Source organism: Brienomyrus brachyistius, chromosome 4, assembly GCF_023856365.1.
Source record: "Brienomyrus brachyistius isolate T26 chromosome 4, BBRACH_0.4, whole genome shotgun sequence".
NCBI lineage: Eukaryota > Metazoa > Chordata > Actinopteri > Osteoglossiformes > Mormyridae > Brienomyrus > Brienomyrus brachyistius.
The window spans coordinates 8,928,939-8,941,011 of record NC_064536.1 but is presented as its reverse complement, the minus strand read 5'-3'; the positions used below and the strand labels follow the sequence as shown (position 1 = coordinate 8,941,011).

The window sequence follows — 12,073 nt, the reverse complement described above, 5'->3', positions numbered from 1 at the left end:
TAACGCCACTAACATCAATGACAGACCAGGCAAACTGGGGAGACCAGGACTTAAATACACCAGACTGAATGACAGCAAACGGAAACAGCTGGGTACAATTCGGGAAACACACGTGGGTAAGCAGGGGGCGTGGCACACAGGAGGAGCGGACGAGCCGGGCGTGACAGAACCCCCCCCCAAAGGCGCGCTACACCGGTCGCGCCCAGGAGGAGGCGAAGGACGGGAGAGAAGGAGGAACACGAGGAGCAGAGACGGGAGGAACAAAGGAACGAGGAACGGAGAAAGGAGGAAAGATGGGAGGAGGAGCAAACAAAGGAGGGACCAGGGCAGGAGAGAAGGGAGAGAAGGCGGGGGAACAAAGGGGAGCCCGTGGGAGCCCCAGCGGGCGACGGGCGGCAGCCGGAGGGGCCGCAGGCGGCCGGGAGGCCGGAGCCGGAGGGGACCGAGAAGGGGCTGAGGAGGCAGGGCGAGGGACCCGCGGAGGGGCCAGGGAGGGAGCAGGAGGGAGCACCAGGGAAGGGGACGAGGGAGCTGGAAGGGGCCAGGGCGAAGGCAAGGCGAGGGGGGGAGCCGCTGCAGGCGGCGACGTCCTCCGACGGGCCGCAGGTAGGGGCCCCGCAGGCGACCGAGGAGCCGCCGTCGGGAAACCCCCAGGCGATCGACCAGGTACCGGAGGGGGGAGCGAGTCAGGGCGACGAGGCACCGGAGAGGGACTCGCAGGCGACAGCCGACCCGGAGGGCCAGGACCCGCAGGCGCCAACCGAGCCCCAGCGCAGGCGAGGCAGGGCGAGCCAGGGGGCAGGGCGGGCGGGACCCCAGCCCTGCGTCTGTGTCCCCTCCCTTTACGGGACACAGACATGACCCCAGGTCGGGGTCGAGTTCGCCGGGGCGAGGGAGAAACTGTCCCAGGGGGAGAAGGAACAGGAGCACGGTCAGGGCTTGGAGCGCGGTCAGGAACAGGAGGTGGCTGCAGTGGGGGCGCCGGCCCGGGAGCTGCAGGTGGCTGCAGTGGGGGCGCCGGCCCGGGAGCTGCAGGTGGCTGCAGTGGGGGCGCCGGCCCGGGAGCTGCAGGGTGCTGCAGTGGGGGCGCCGGCCCGGGAGCTGCAGGGTGCTGCAGAGGGGGCGCCGGGACAGGAACAGGAGCGCGGTCAGGAACAGGAGCGCGGTCAGGAACAGGAGCGCGGTCAGGAACAGGAGCTAGCTGCAGTGGGGGCGCCTGCCCGGGAGCTGCAGCAGGCGGCTGCAGAGGGGGCGCCTGCCCGGGAGCTGCAGCAGGCGGTTGCAGAGGGGGCGCCTCTGCAGGAACTGGAGCGCGGTCAGGAACAGGAGCGCGGTCAGGAACAGGAGGTGGCTGCAGTGGGGGCGCCGGCCCGGGAGCTGCAGGTTGCTGCAGTGGGGGCGCCTGCTCGGGAGCTGCAGGTTGCTGCAGTGGGGGCGCCTGCCCGGGAGCTGCAGCAGGCGGCGGCGGCTGCACGGGAGCGGGGTCCGCCGGCAATGGCGGCTGCGCGGGAGCGGGGTCCGCCGGCAATGGCGGCTGCGCGGGAGCGCAAGCCGCAGGTGGAGGAAGCTGCGCAGATCTAACGGACAGCGGCGATGGCTGCTCCGGCTGCGCAGGTTGCAGAGGCTGGCGCTGCGCTGTTAGTGCAGGCAGAACTGGCACGTCCTGGGAGGGGGAGACGGGCGCGGTCCTCTTCGGGACCCGGGGTATCGAGTCCCTTACGGCCCTAATACCTCCCCAATTAGCCAGGTGTTCGGGCCGGTGATTATACCGGTACAGGGGCGGTAGTTCATCCGGAGCGAACGGCTCCAGCTCGGGAAACGAGAAAGGAAAGTCCTCCTCGTCGCTGCTGGAAGCCCCGACTCTCACCAGGAAGTGGACTCCCCTATGGAGCGGGTCAGGGACGGAGCCCTGGACGAGCCCCTCTCTCTCGTCCTCAGCGAGAGACCAGGAGTCGGCGAGGGAGCATGTGCCCAGTCGGATGGGCTCAGGCAGGGGCTTCCCTCTCCTCTGCTTCCTCCTTTTCCGGTCTGTCATTCTGTCACGACCGGTCGCGGAGGTAAGCGGCGATCGTGCGGTAGGGCATGGAAGGAGCAGGCAGGCAAGCGGGATAACAGGAAAACGGGGGTTTAATGAGGTAACGGGGAGCAGGAGACATGTAACGCCACTAACATCAATGACAGACCAGGCAAACTGGGGAGACCAGGACTTAAATACACCAGACTGAATGACAGCAAACGGAAACAGCTGGGTACAATTCGGGAAACACACGTGGGTAAGCAGGGGGCGTGGCACACAGGAGGAGCGGACGAGCCGGGCGTGACATAGTGCAGAATTTTTTTTTTTTTTTTTTTTTTTTAAAACACACCAGAATAAGAGTCGAGAAAGAATATAGAAGTTCTACGTCAAGTATTTCTGAAAAAGAAATGTTTTGAGTCGTCGCTTGAAGACAGTCAAGGATTCAGCTGTTCGGACATCTAGGGGGAGTTCATTCCACCAATTAGGTGCCAGGACAGAGAAGAGCCGAGATGCGTGTCTTCCTTGTGCCTTGAGGGGAGGAGGGATCACAGGAAAGGAAAGATTCTGGCAGGAAGAAGAAGATCTTGTGGCCAAAGGTTAAAAATGTAGAAGTTTGGAGAACAAATGTGTTACAAATGAAATATCACATTAAGCCTGGGTAATTTCACCATTTTCATTACAGGGATATTTGTGAAACTTGTATTTGAAATAAATGTATGTGTTACAGCTTAATCATTTTTTTCATACATTATTTTGTATTTTCAAAATGTCTTTATTGTAAACTGCACAGCATGTGCCGCTGTGAGCACTATCCCCCGTACAGGGAGTGTGGAGAAGAAGCCTTTAACCTGGGCAGGAAAAACATTGTTTGTAAGTCGGTATTAATGAAAGAGGACCAATTTCAGAGGGCTTTAAGGTGAAATATCTAATAAAAATATTTGAATATTCAAACAGCATACAACTCAGTACACCAATTCAAACAATTTCATTTTAAAGAACTTTTTAATATCAGAGCCAATTGCCATGTGGCCACAAATATTTGAATTATTGTTTATGATTATAAATGCCGAATACCTTCCTGGAGCCTTCGATTTAGCATACACAGTGCCCTCTACAGGATTCTGTTGAAACAGCATCTCTTTCAACCTCGTTAACAAAATGTGCGTCTTTTTCACAAACCGTTTTTCTTTGTAAGTCCTAAAATCTTCCCATAAATGAATGTATGAATGCTTCTCGTCTTTTTCAGTCACACAGAGCCTTTATAAATGAGCTCCCCGATGAATCTGTTTACATGAAAACATCTTAATTGCGTTAAGGCATGTAAATGTAGCCACCTAACAAAAGGTAACATCATGACTTAGCAGACTGCATGTTCCTCATGTCCTCTGTATGGATAAAACCACAAGTAAAATACCTTGTAAAATAATAGAAATATAGATGGTGCTGAACCATGCTGAACAGTGGAGTCATAACAGAGGCTGTGCGTTGTGTTCAGTCACCTTTCACTGTAAATCACACATGGGTTCACAATCTATTGTGTCTGCTCTGAATCCCTCAGGGCTGGAGTGAAAACTCCATTCACACTAACATGGTGCCAAGGGGTATTGGGTATATTGTGTGATAGTATACATGTGTGACGGCCTGTATTCTGTTACTCATTGTTTGCCCTCTTCATAGATTTCAACACTAGGATTCTTGGTCAGATTGGGGTATTTTCTTTTTGTTTTCCGTTTGTTTGTATACCAGTGGCTGCCTCGATTGATCTGTCTGACTAAGATTTGATTGGTCTGGGGTGGTGGTGTTCACACTTTCACCGTGTGCAGTATATTTGTGTGGGGATCAGTGTGGTGGAGCACAGGTGTGTGTGTGTGTGTGTGTGTGTGTGTTAGTTTAGGGGACTCCATTCCCCCTTTTGATCAACTTCACCGGACACCTGTTTCTTGCTTGCATTTTGTCAGCCGGTGGTCAAAGGCTGGTTGCTGGTTTATTTTTTAAGGTTATTGATGCTAAAGCGCTTGTCTTGTTTCTTTGTTTTATATTTTCAACAAACTGTTAATAGTACAAACACGTCCAGCTCCATTCAGTAAATGAACTTGTGTGCTCTTAATTTAGAGTAATTTTTCCTGTGGTGAAATTCCCCAGGTGGTGAAGTCGTGTCCTTGTACTACTCACCACTCTCTACCACAAACATTTTACCCTAAACCTAAGCCTAACCTAACCCTAGCCCTAATCTTAACCCTAACCATAGCCCCAAACATCATGCCCTGCCACCTCCCTGACGTGGCTCTAATAAGCCATGCCTGCTGCTCGTTGGTCTCACATCTCGTTCCATCCCTCATGTTAAACACTCCCAGCTGCCTCCAGTCTGTTCCCTTGTTATTCCTGTATAAGTGCTTCCTGGCCCTGTGTTCCCCATTGATGTGGTGCCCTCCATGTTGCCCGTTCCCTAGCCTCCCATCTTGATCCCAGTAAATCCCGGTTTATTGTCTGACATCACCTGTCCCAGAGTCGTTCATCCAGGCACCCGACAGAATGATGGAACTCGACAAGCCCCAGTAGATTCCCCAGGTCCCTACAGCCGATCACTGCTGCTTGTGTCAAGCATACCTAATGTCACTGGTTCAGGCCGCAGTACATCTTTCCCCAGAGAGAATGGCCCATCTCTGACAGAGGGCATAGCCGCCCTCTTCCCGGACTCCCAGGTGGAGGGTGTGACAGCTATAGCAGAGATCCTCAGGGCCCTCTGGAATGGAGTGAGTGTGCTGAACCCCGCAGCGGTGGGGTGCTCTGGAGAAAAGGTGCCCGCCGACTCCATGTCGTTTGCCGTAGGGCGACCTGCCTCCTCATTGTCACTTGAAGTCTGACAACATGATGCTTCTCCGGGATTTACTGTGGTCCCCATGTTCGCCAAAACATGCTCCCCAAAGCTCTCCAACACAGAAGAACAGGCTTCACTCCTAGTTCTATGGTTGTCAGAGTGCTGGACCACAGTAGAGGTCGGACTTTGCTTCAACATGGTTTTATAGGAAGTCTGCACACAATACAGATGTTTCCTACCGTCCTTCGTTCCATTTAAATGTGGAAACGTTTTGTCAGCTGGCTGGACAAGACCCTACTGCCTCTTTAAATAGTACACATAGTAGTGAGTAGTGGTGATTTAATGGTTAGGGAAGCGCACTCGTGATTGAAAGACACTGCATCTACAGCATCTGGCCCAGGAGAGCCAGCCGTTGCAGTCGTTACATCCGCACTTAAGGCTCCCGGCCCAGAAAGGGCACCCCAGGCCGCACCCACAGTGTCCAACACAGGTGAGGCCTTGGTTGCCTCTAGGCTTCTCATAGAATCTGACACGGTTCCCTGGTAACCAGCCGACACCTGCCACACTGCTCCATAATGTCAGGCCAGCATCCACCTCTCTGTCCCCTGATGCCTGGCCAGCACCCACCTCAATGTCCCCAGATGTCCAGCCGGTGCCCAGCTCATCTCCAGCCGGTCTGCTCGTGCCCACTTTCTATCCTGACGTCCCACCGGCACATGCCTGCAGGCTGCCACCAGCCCAGAGAAGATGGATCCAGAGGATGTCCTGCTAGAGTGCCCTGGGTCCTGATATGTGGGTCCCTCCTTCATCCCAGACTCCGGTTACTCTGGTCCCAGTTTCTGGGTTGGTCACCAGTATCAACAGGAGCCCAAGAAAGCGGCAGGCAGAATGTCTGTCTCCCAGAGAGGGGGTGCCAGTCTCTGCTCTTGCCCTGTATGTCCCTTGTCATCTTCCTGTTCCTGTTCTGTTGTCTCCTTGCTGCTCTACTGCTCTGCGGTTCTCTCATCACCTCCCAACCCCTCATGTCCTCCTGCCCTGCTGGCCCTCCCAGACCCTCTGGTCCTGTGATTCGGCAGAGTTCAGCCTCACCTGGAAAGGGGCCTAGGAGGGTCCCCAGCCCCGAATCTTCGCCTGGCTTCCCCGGATGCCCCATGTTATTCCATTTTGTGCCTCAATGTTTGTCTTGTTGCTCTGTCCCACCTGTATCTCTCCTTGTCTTCTGCATCCTGTGCCCCTGTTCTTGTTGACCCTCCACCTGTCCGTCCTGTTTTGGGGTCTGACAGGACTGCTGTACCTGTGGTTCCTAGCTTTTCCTTTATCCGCTCCATGTCCTTAGTGGTGTCCTGCAACTGGTCTTATGTCTGGTGTTGCTGTCTGTCCAGTGTTCTGTCTAGTCTTGTCTGGCCTTGTCCTGTCTACCATCTGTTCTGTCGTCCCCTGTCTAGTCCAGAGTCCAGTCTGGTTCCATCCCTGTTGTCTAACCCCTTTGGACTTCATGGCCGGAGCGCATGCTTTTGGTAGGTTGGGGGGGGGGGGGGGTACTGTCACATTAAGCTATGCCATTTTTATCCACTATGCTTGTCCATTTATGTGTCAACGCATGTTCTGACCATCCATGCACTCTGCCTCCCCACATTTCCAGGTGCTGCCCGGGGGGGGCACCATCTGAGCTGGAGTCCTGGTTCAGTCCCATGGAGGGGTGACACTGCGAATTGGACCTGCTAACTGTGTCATCCTGGGTGCAGCCTTCAGTGCCACCCTACACAGGCCAGCGTGGAGAACAGGCTTATTGACAGGCTTTAATCACACCTCACACCCGGCCTTTAGCAAGCAGCTCCACTCTTTTCTGTTCTCAGTAATATTAGTCTGCCTGGGGGGGTTGGGCAGCCAGTTGTCCATGGACCCCCAGAGGTCTTTTTTTCTCCTTACTTGGGGTTTTTTGGTTCCTCTCCTCCGTTGTCATCTGGCTTTTTATTTAATATCTTTCTTTCCTTCTTCCCGTTGTGTATTTCTGTCTTTAATGATGTTGTAATGTATCACTACACATCTATGTAAAGTGCCTTGGGACGACTCTGTGAGGCGCTATATAAAAATGTAATTAAATATCCCGCCTCCTCCCTGACGTGGCTCTAACAGGCCATGTTTGCTGCTTGTTGGTCTCACGTCTCGTTCCAGCCCTCGTGTTAAACACTCCCAGCTGCCTCCAGTCTCTTCCATCATTAGTCCTGTATTTAAGTGCTTCCTGGTCCTGTGTTCCCCAGTTTGATCACTGATGTTGTGCCTTACGTGTTGCCTGTTCCATAGCCTCCCATCCTGATCCCAGTAAGTCCCTGTTTGTTATCTGACAAACACCTGCTGCACGAGTCTTTCATCCCGTTGACCACGACACCAACCACCAGTCATGTCTGTGGAGCCCAGAAATACCAGCCTAGCTGCACTAGTGCCCAGGCAGCACCTTGACAGCGGCATGTTTGCAGTGTCATGTTTGCCTCACTTGTTCACCACTTTCGGTAACAGTATCTGCTAAGTACTAGAACTGTAATCATATGTGAGTGAGTATGTCTGCTTTGAAGGAGCAGAGATCACAGCTCCTTACTGTAGGTACAGGGCACAGAAACAGGTAAATCCTGTAAGGTAACATTCTTAACGTCAGCATAAATTCCAACACAGTTCTGGAATATGAAGTTCATAGTCAGTCATAATTTTGTAGTATTATAATGTAACTTTTAAATAAATCCTAACAGTATGTGTGATTGTGGGGGGGTGTGGGGTCTCGGGGTGTAACCTCTGTCTCTGGGCTTGTTTCCTGTCCCTCCTGCTGTATGTGTGAAGTCTGCATGTTCTTCCAATGTGGGCTTTCTCCTCCTACTTTGGAGAACATGAAACTGCGATCAGCCGATTGGGATCTCTAAGCTGCCCTTAGTGTGAGTCTCTATGTGTAAGTTTGTGCTCTGCTATAAACTAGTATCCTGTCCATCGTGTCCCCTGCCCTGTGCCACCTGGGACAGGCTCCAGGCTCCCCACCCCCCCGTACAGGATAAGCAGTAATGCAGGACGGCTCCACACTGTTCCAAAGAAAGGGCGCTCCAGCTCCCTTCAGGACTTCAGACCAGCTGCTCTCACTTCACACTTCCAGGCTTGTGGGTGTGGTTCCCACTCCTGGTTCTGCATGTACAGCTTGCATGTTCTCCCCATGTTCCTGTGGGTTTCCTCAGGTTTCTTCCTGCTGTCCAAGATCATGCAGTTTGGTGAATTAGTGTCACTAAATTGTCCTCAGCATGTGAGTGAGTGTTTGCCCTGTGATGGACTGGCATCCCATCCAGGGTGTCTCTGCCTTGTGCCTTGTGCTTCCTGTGATGTGTGTGTCCCATAACCCTGTACTGGATAAGCGGTTATTGGAATTAGTTGGTATGGGGCGCCGTTTGTAAAGGTAGCAAACATTTTTGTACTCGCCACTTTTTCAACATTTAGTGCAATTTTCTGACATTTAGCTAGAAGTCAATGGTGTTGTGGATCATCAGGTTTTTTTGCTGTGTAAATTATGTTCAAAATTGTTCATCATATGTAAATATAAAAGGTTTGTCTATATATAAATATTAAATGTAAATGTTAAATATAAATGTAAATATCCATCCATCCATTTTCCAAACCGCTTATCCCATTGGGTCGCGGGGGGTCCGGAGCCTATCCCGGAAGCAATGGGCATGAGGCAGGGAACAACCTAGGATGGGGGGCCAGCCCATCGCAGGGCACACTCACACACCATTCACTCACACATGCACACCTATGGGCAATTTAGCCTCAGCATGTTTTTGGACTTTGGGGGGAAACCGGAGTACCCGGAGGAAACCCCACGACGACATGGGGAGAACATGCAAACTCCACACACATGTGACCCAGGCGGAGACTCGAACCCAGGTCCCAGAGGTGTGAGGCAACAGTGCTAACCACTGCACCACCATGCCGCCCCATAAATGTAAATATAAATGTTAAATATAAAACTTAAATATAAATGTTAAATCTAAATGTTGAGAACGTATGCAAATTAGCCACGCTCATTTGCATAAAATGGGTGGTACCGACGAGAGCGCAGGTTAGGGCTGATGCGGGACAACATGGCGAATTCTGCTCACTTAGAGGCCATAGAACGTGCCGTTTTGGCAGGTGTTCGCGCTGCGTTACATGGTATTGCTACACAGCCGGGAGCAACATCATGTACACCTTCCACTGTGACATCGGGAAGCTCTGAATGTACATTTAAGTTTTATATTTAACATTTATATTTATATTTATATTTATATATAGACAGACCATTTATATTTATATATGATAAACAATTTTGAACATAATTTACACAGCAAAAAAACCTAATGATCCACAACACCATTGACTTCTAGCTAAATGTCAGAAAATTGCACTAAATGTTGAAAAAGTGGCAAGTACATAAATGTTTGCTACCTTTACAAACGGCGCCCCATAGGTTGGATACTTTTTTGATATATGATCTTTCTGTTAGTGGGGATGGCTGAAGCTGGTCTATTAACTTTTGGCTTAAATATGAGACTAGTGTTCAATGAATATCTAGAATAAATTTTCATTATTAGAGTATGGAATTATTTTGGATGATAAAAATTTTCACTCTGAACCTGGTCACCTGACTCTCCTTCCTGACACAAATACACTCCTAGCACAAACACACAGAAAGAAAAGGAAGAAATGACATATATGTGCTACACACTTTATTTTCATGAATATTATATATAGAATAATGTAAAAATCAAATCTGTGGATTGACAGCACTTGTCAAAGCTTGTTCTGTCTAATTTTGACACAGTTTGTCTATAACTGCACATCCCTGCATGTTTCACCTGAAACCATATGATCCCAAAAATGTTTCTAAACAGACACAGAAATTCATTCTCAGTTGATCTACTCTCTTATACCTTTATACATAATTTCTATCTACTGTACAAAATCAAAGAGTAGGATTATAGTTTGTATACAGAAAAACAATGTTAGTAGCTGTTATTCTCATAAAAGATAAATAAATGTTCGCTTTGGGTACAGTTTATATAATGTACTATTTTGTTCATAAACTCCAGCTCCAGTGTTTGCCCAGTCTGCTCTTCTCAGTCTGACCTCAGCCCAAAACCACACCTGCTGCAGCCTGACAAGCAGAAAGTTCCTCCCACTGTCACACACAGACGACTGTGAGAGAAAACTAAACTGAATCCTATCAGTGTTCGTGGTAAAATGGCAGAAGCCAGAGTTGCAGTGGATGTAAACGAGTTCAGTTGTGCAGTCTGTCTGGATCTACTAAAGGATCCAGTGGCTATTCCCTGTGGACACAGTTACTGTATGAGCTGCATTAAGAGCTGCTGGGATCAGGAGGATCATGTTGGAGTTTACAGCTGCCCCCAGTGCAGACAGACCTTCATACCCAGACCTGTTCTGGGCAGAAACACCATGCTGGCTGAAGTGGTGGAGAAACTGAAGAAGACTGGACTACAAGCAGCTACTCCTGCTGACCAGTATGCTGGACCTGGAGATGTGGAGTGTGATGTCTGTACTGGGAGAAAACACAAAGCTGTCAAGTCCTGCCTGGTGTGTTTGGCCTCCTACTGTGAAACTGACCTGCAGCTTCACAATAAACTCCACCATGCAAAACAGCACAAGCTCATTGATGCCACCGGCCATCTGAAGGACAAGGTTTGTTCCCAGCATGACAAACCCCTGGAGATCTACTGCCGTACCGACCAGCAGTGTATCTGTTATCTCTGTTCGATGTATGAACACAGAGGCCATGATACAGTCTCAGCTGCTACAGGAAGGGCGGAGATACAGGTAAGGCTAATTTAAAAGAATTTCCCCAAAGGGATCAGTGAAAGTATCAATTATTGTTATTATCTAAAAGTTACTTTTAAATAAATGGATTTTGTCTTAACACATGTTAGTGTAATTGCTACGAAACACTCAGAACAAGTCTGGTTCGGTAAAGTTGTCGTGACCTGCTTATCCGGTCTTACTAGCAGGGTTACTAACTTGTCGGATTTAAGGTAGTCTGGGAAAAATGTAGGTGAACGAATATGAAGTCAATTTAAACTGTGGTACCTTAAATCCGACAAGTTACCCCGACAAGCCAGTAACCCTTCATAGTACAGAAGAACTCACTAGGGCCACAGTAGTACAGGCCACTGAAGTCAGAGGAATCTACAGAACCCTGACCTCAGAATTCAAGATGGCCGTGCCCTTTATCAGCAGAAGCTAAAGCTGTACTTTTATACTGTTTATTAGCACTTATGTCTTATTTTTAGCTCATTAAATCAGTCATACACACAGTATTGTATAGCTGCTATCTGTGGAGGTGTTGCTACTGTATGGTGTTTTTGGGTGCAAAATATCATGGAATGTGTTGTTACCAACTGATATTGCTAACAATGGCTAACAATTAGCCAGGCTGGAAATGGGGCCCGTTTCAGCCAGTAGGATTTCTTGCTTAGCCAGACAGCTTGTCGGGCTAAATATAAGTCAATGAAGAAAAAGGCCATTTAAACTGGGACACATTAAATCCAACAAGTAATCTGGCTAAGGAAGAAATCTTGCTTTTTGAAACCGGTCCCTGGTTTTGCTAAATTGCTCTCCTGGCTGCACTGGAACGTGTTTAACTCGTCTGTGACGTCATTCCCAGCTCCGAGTTCCGACCTCCGAGGTAAATGGAGCTCAGCATAAGAGTAGCGGCTCCATCACCTCAGAAACAGCCTCCGTCCTGGGATTTTAATTTCACACACTCCAGTGTGTAGAGTTTACTGAGAATGGTGCAGTAAACATGAAACCCCCAGAGTGTGATAGTTCTGGGGCAGCCTGTGGCTGAGTGGGCTAAGCCTCTCTGCCTATGATCAGAAGATTGTCAGTTCAAGCCTGGCCTTGGTTTATCTGGGGGTCCCTGAGCAAGGCCCTTAGCCCCCAGCTCTCCGGGTCCTACTATAGGTGGCTGTCCTTTGCAGCCAGCTGGCTCTCACCTACAGAGTGCCAGTTGTGGGGGGGGGGGGGAGTTTAAAAAACTGTTTAAAGAAAAAAGAATAAATTTGTAGTTTTATAGTGTATTTTCACAACATTACATTGTCTCAAAGCGCTTTAAATTATCTCTGCTCAAAGTCCCCAGAGAGACAGTCAGAGGTGACAGTGGCAAGGAGAAACATAGGAAGAGACCTTGGGAGGAGCCAGACTTAAAGGGGGAG

The 12,073-nt window shown here is 50.0% G+C and overlaps 1 protein-coding gene and 1 long non-coding RNA gene across 17 annotated transcripts in view; one reads left to right on the top strand and one right to left on the bottom strand.

Annotated features, from left to right (window-relative positions):
- The window catches only part of LOC125740020 (tripartite motif-containing protein 16-like), a 411,298-nt gene that overhangs the window by 347,159 nt on the left and 52,066 nt on the right, over window positions 1-12,073 (top strand). The window contains exon 1 of one of the 14 annotated variants that reach the window (XM_049010679.1): window positions 10,067-10,377. The exons of 12 other annotated variants lie outside the window; for them this stretch is intronic. In XM_049010679.1, the coding sequence (XP_048866636.1) occupies window positions 10,089-10,377 (289 nt within the window). In that variant the 5' untranslated portion in view covers window positions 10,067-10,088. Of the gene's footprint in view, window positions 1-10,066; window positions 10,680-12,073 lie in introns of those variants that run through there. One more of the 14 variants, XM_049010695.1, reaches the window with a different exon arrangement.
- The window catches only part of LOC125740033 (uncharacterized), a 303,704-nt gene that overhangs the window by 255,342 nt on the left and 36,289 nt on the right, over window positions 1-12,073 (bottom strand). The window contains exon 1 of one of the 3 annotated variants that reach the window (XR_007397422.1): window positions 10,470-10,545. The exons of the other annotated variants lie outside the window; for them this stretch is intronic. This is a non-coding gene — a long non-coding RNA (uncharacterized LOC125740033). Of the gene's footprint in view, window positions 1-10,469; window positions 10,546-12,073 lie in introns of those variants that run through there. 3 annotated transcript variants of the gene reach the window in all.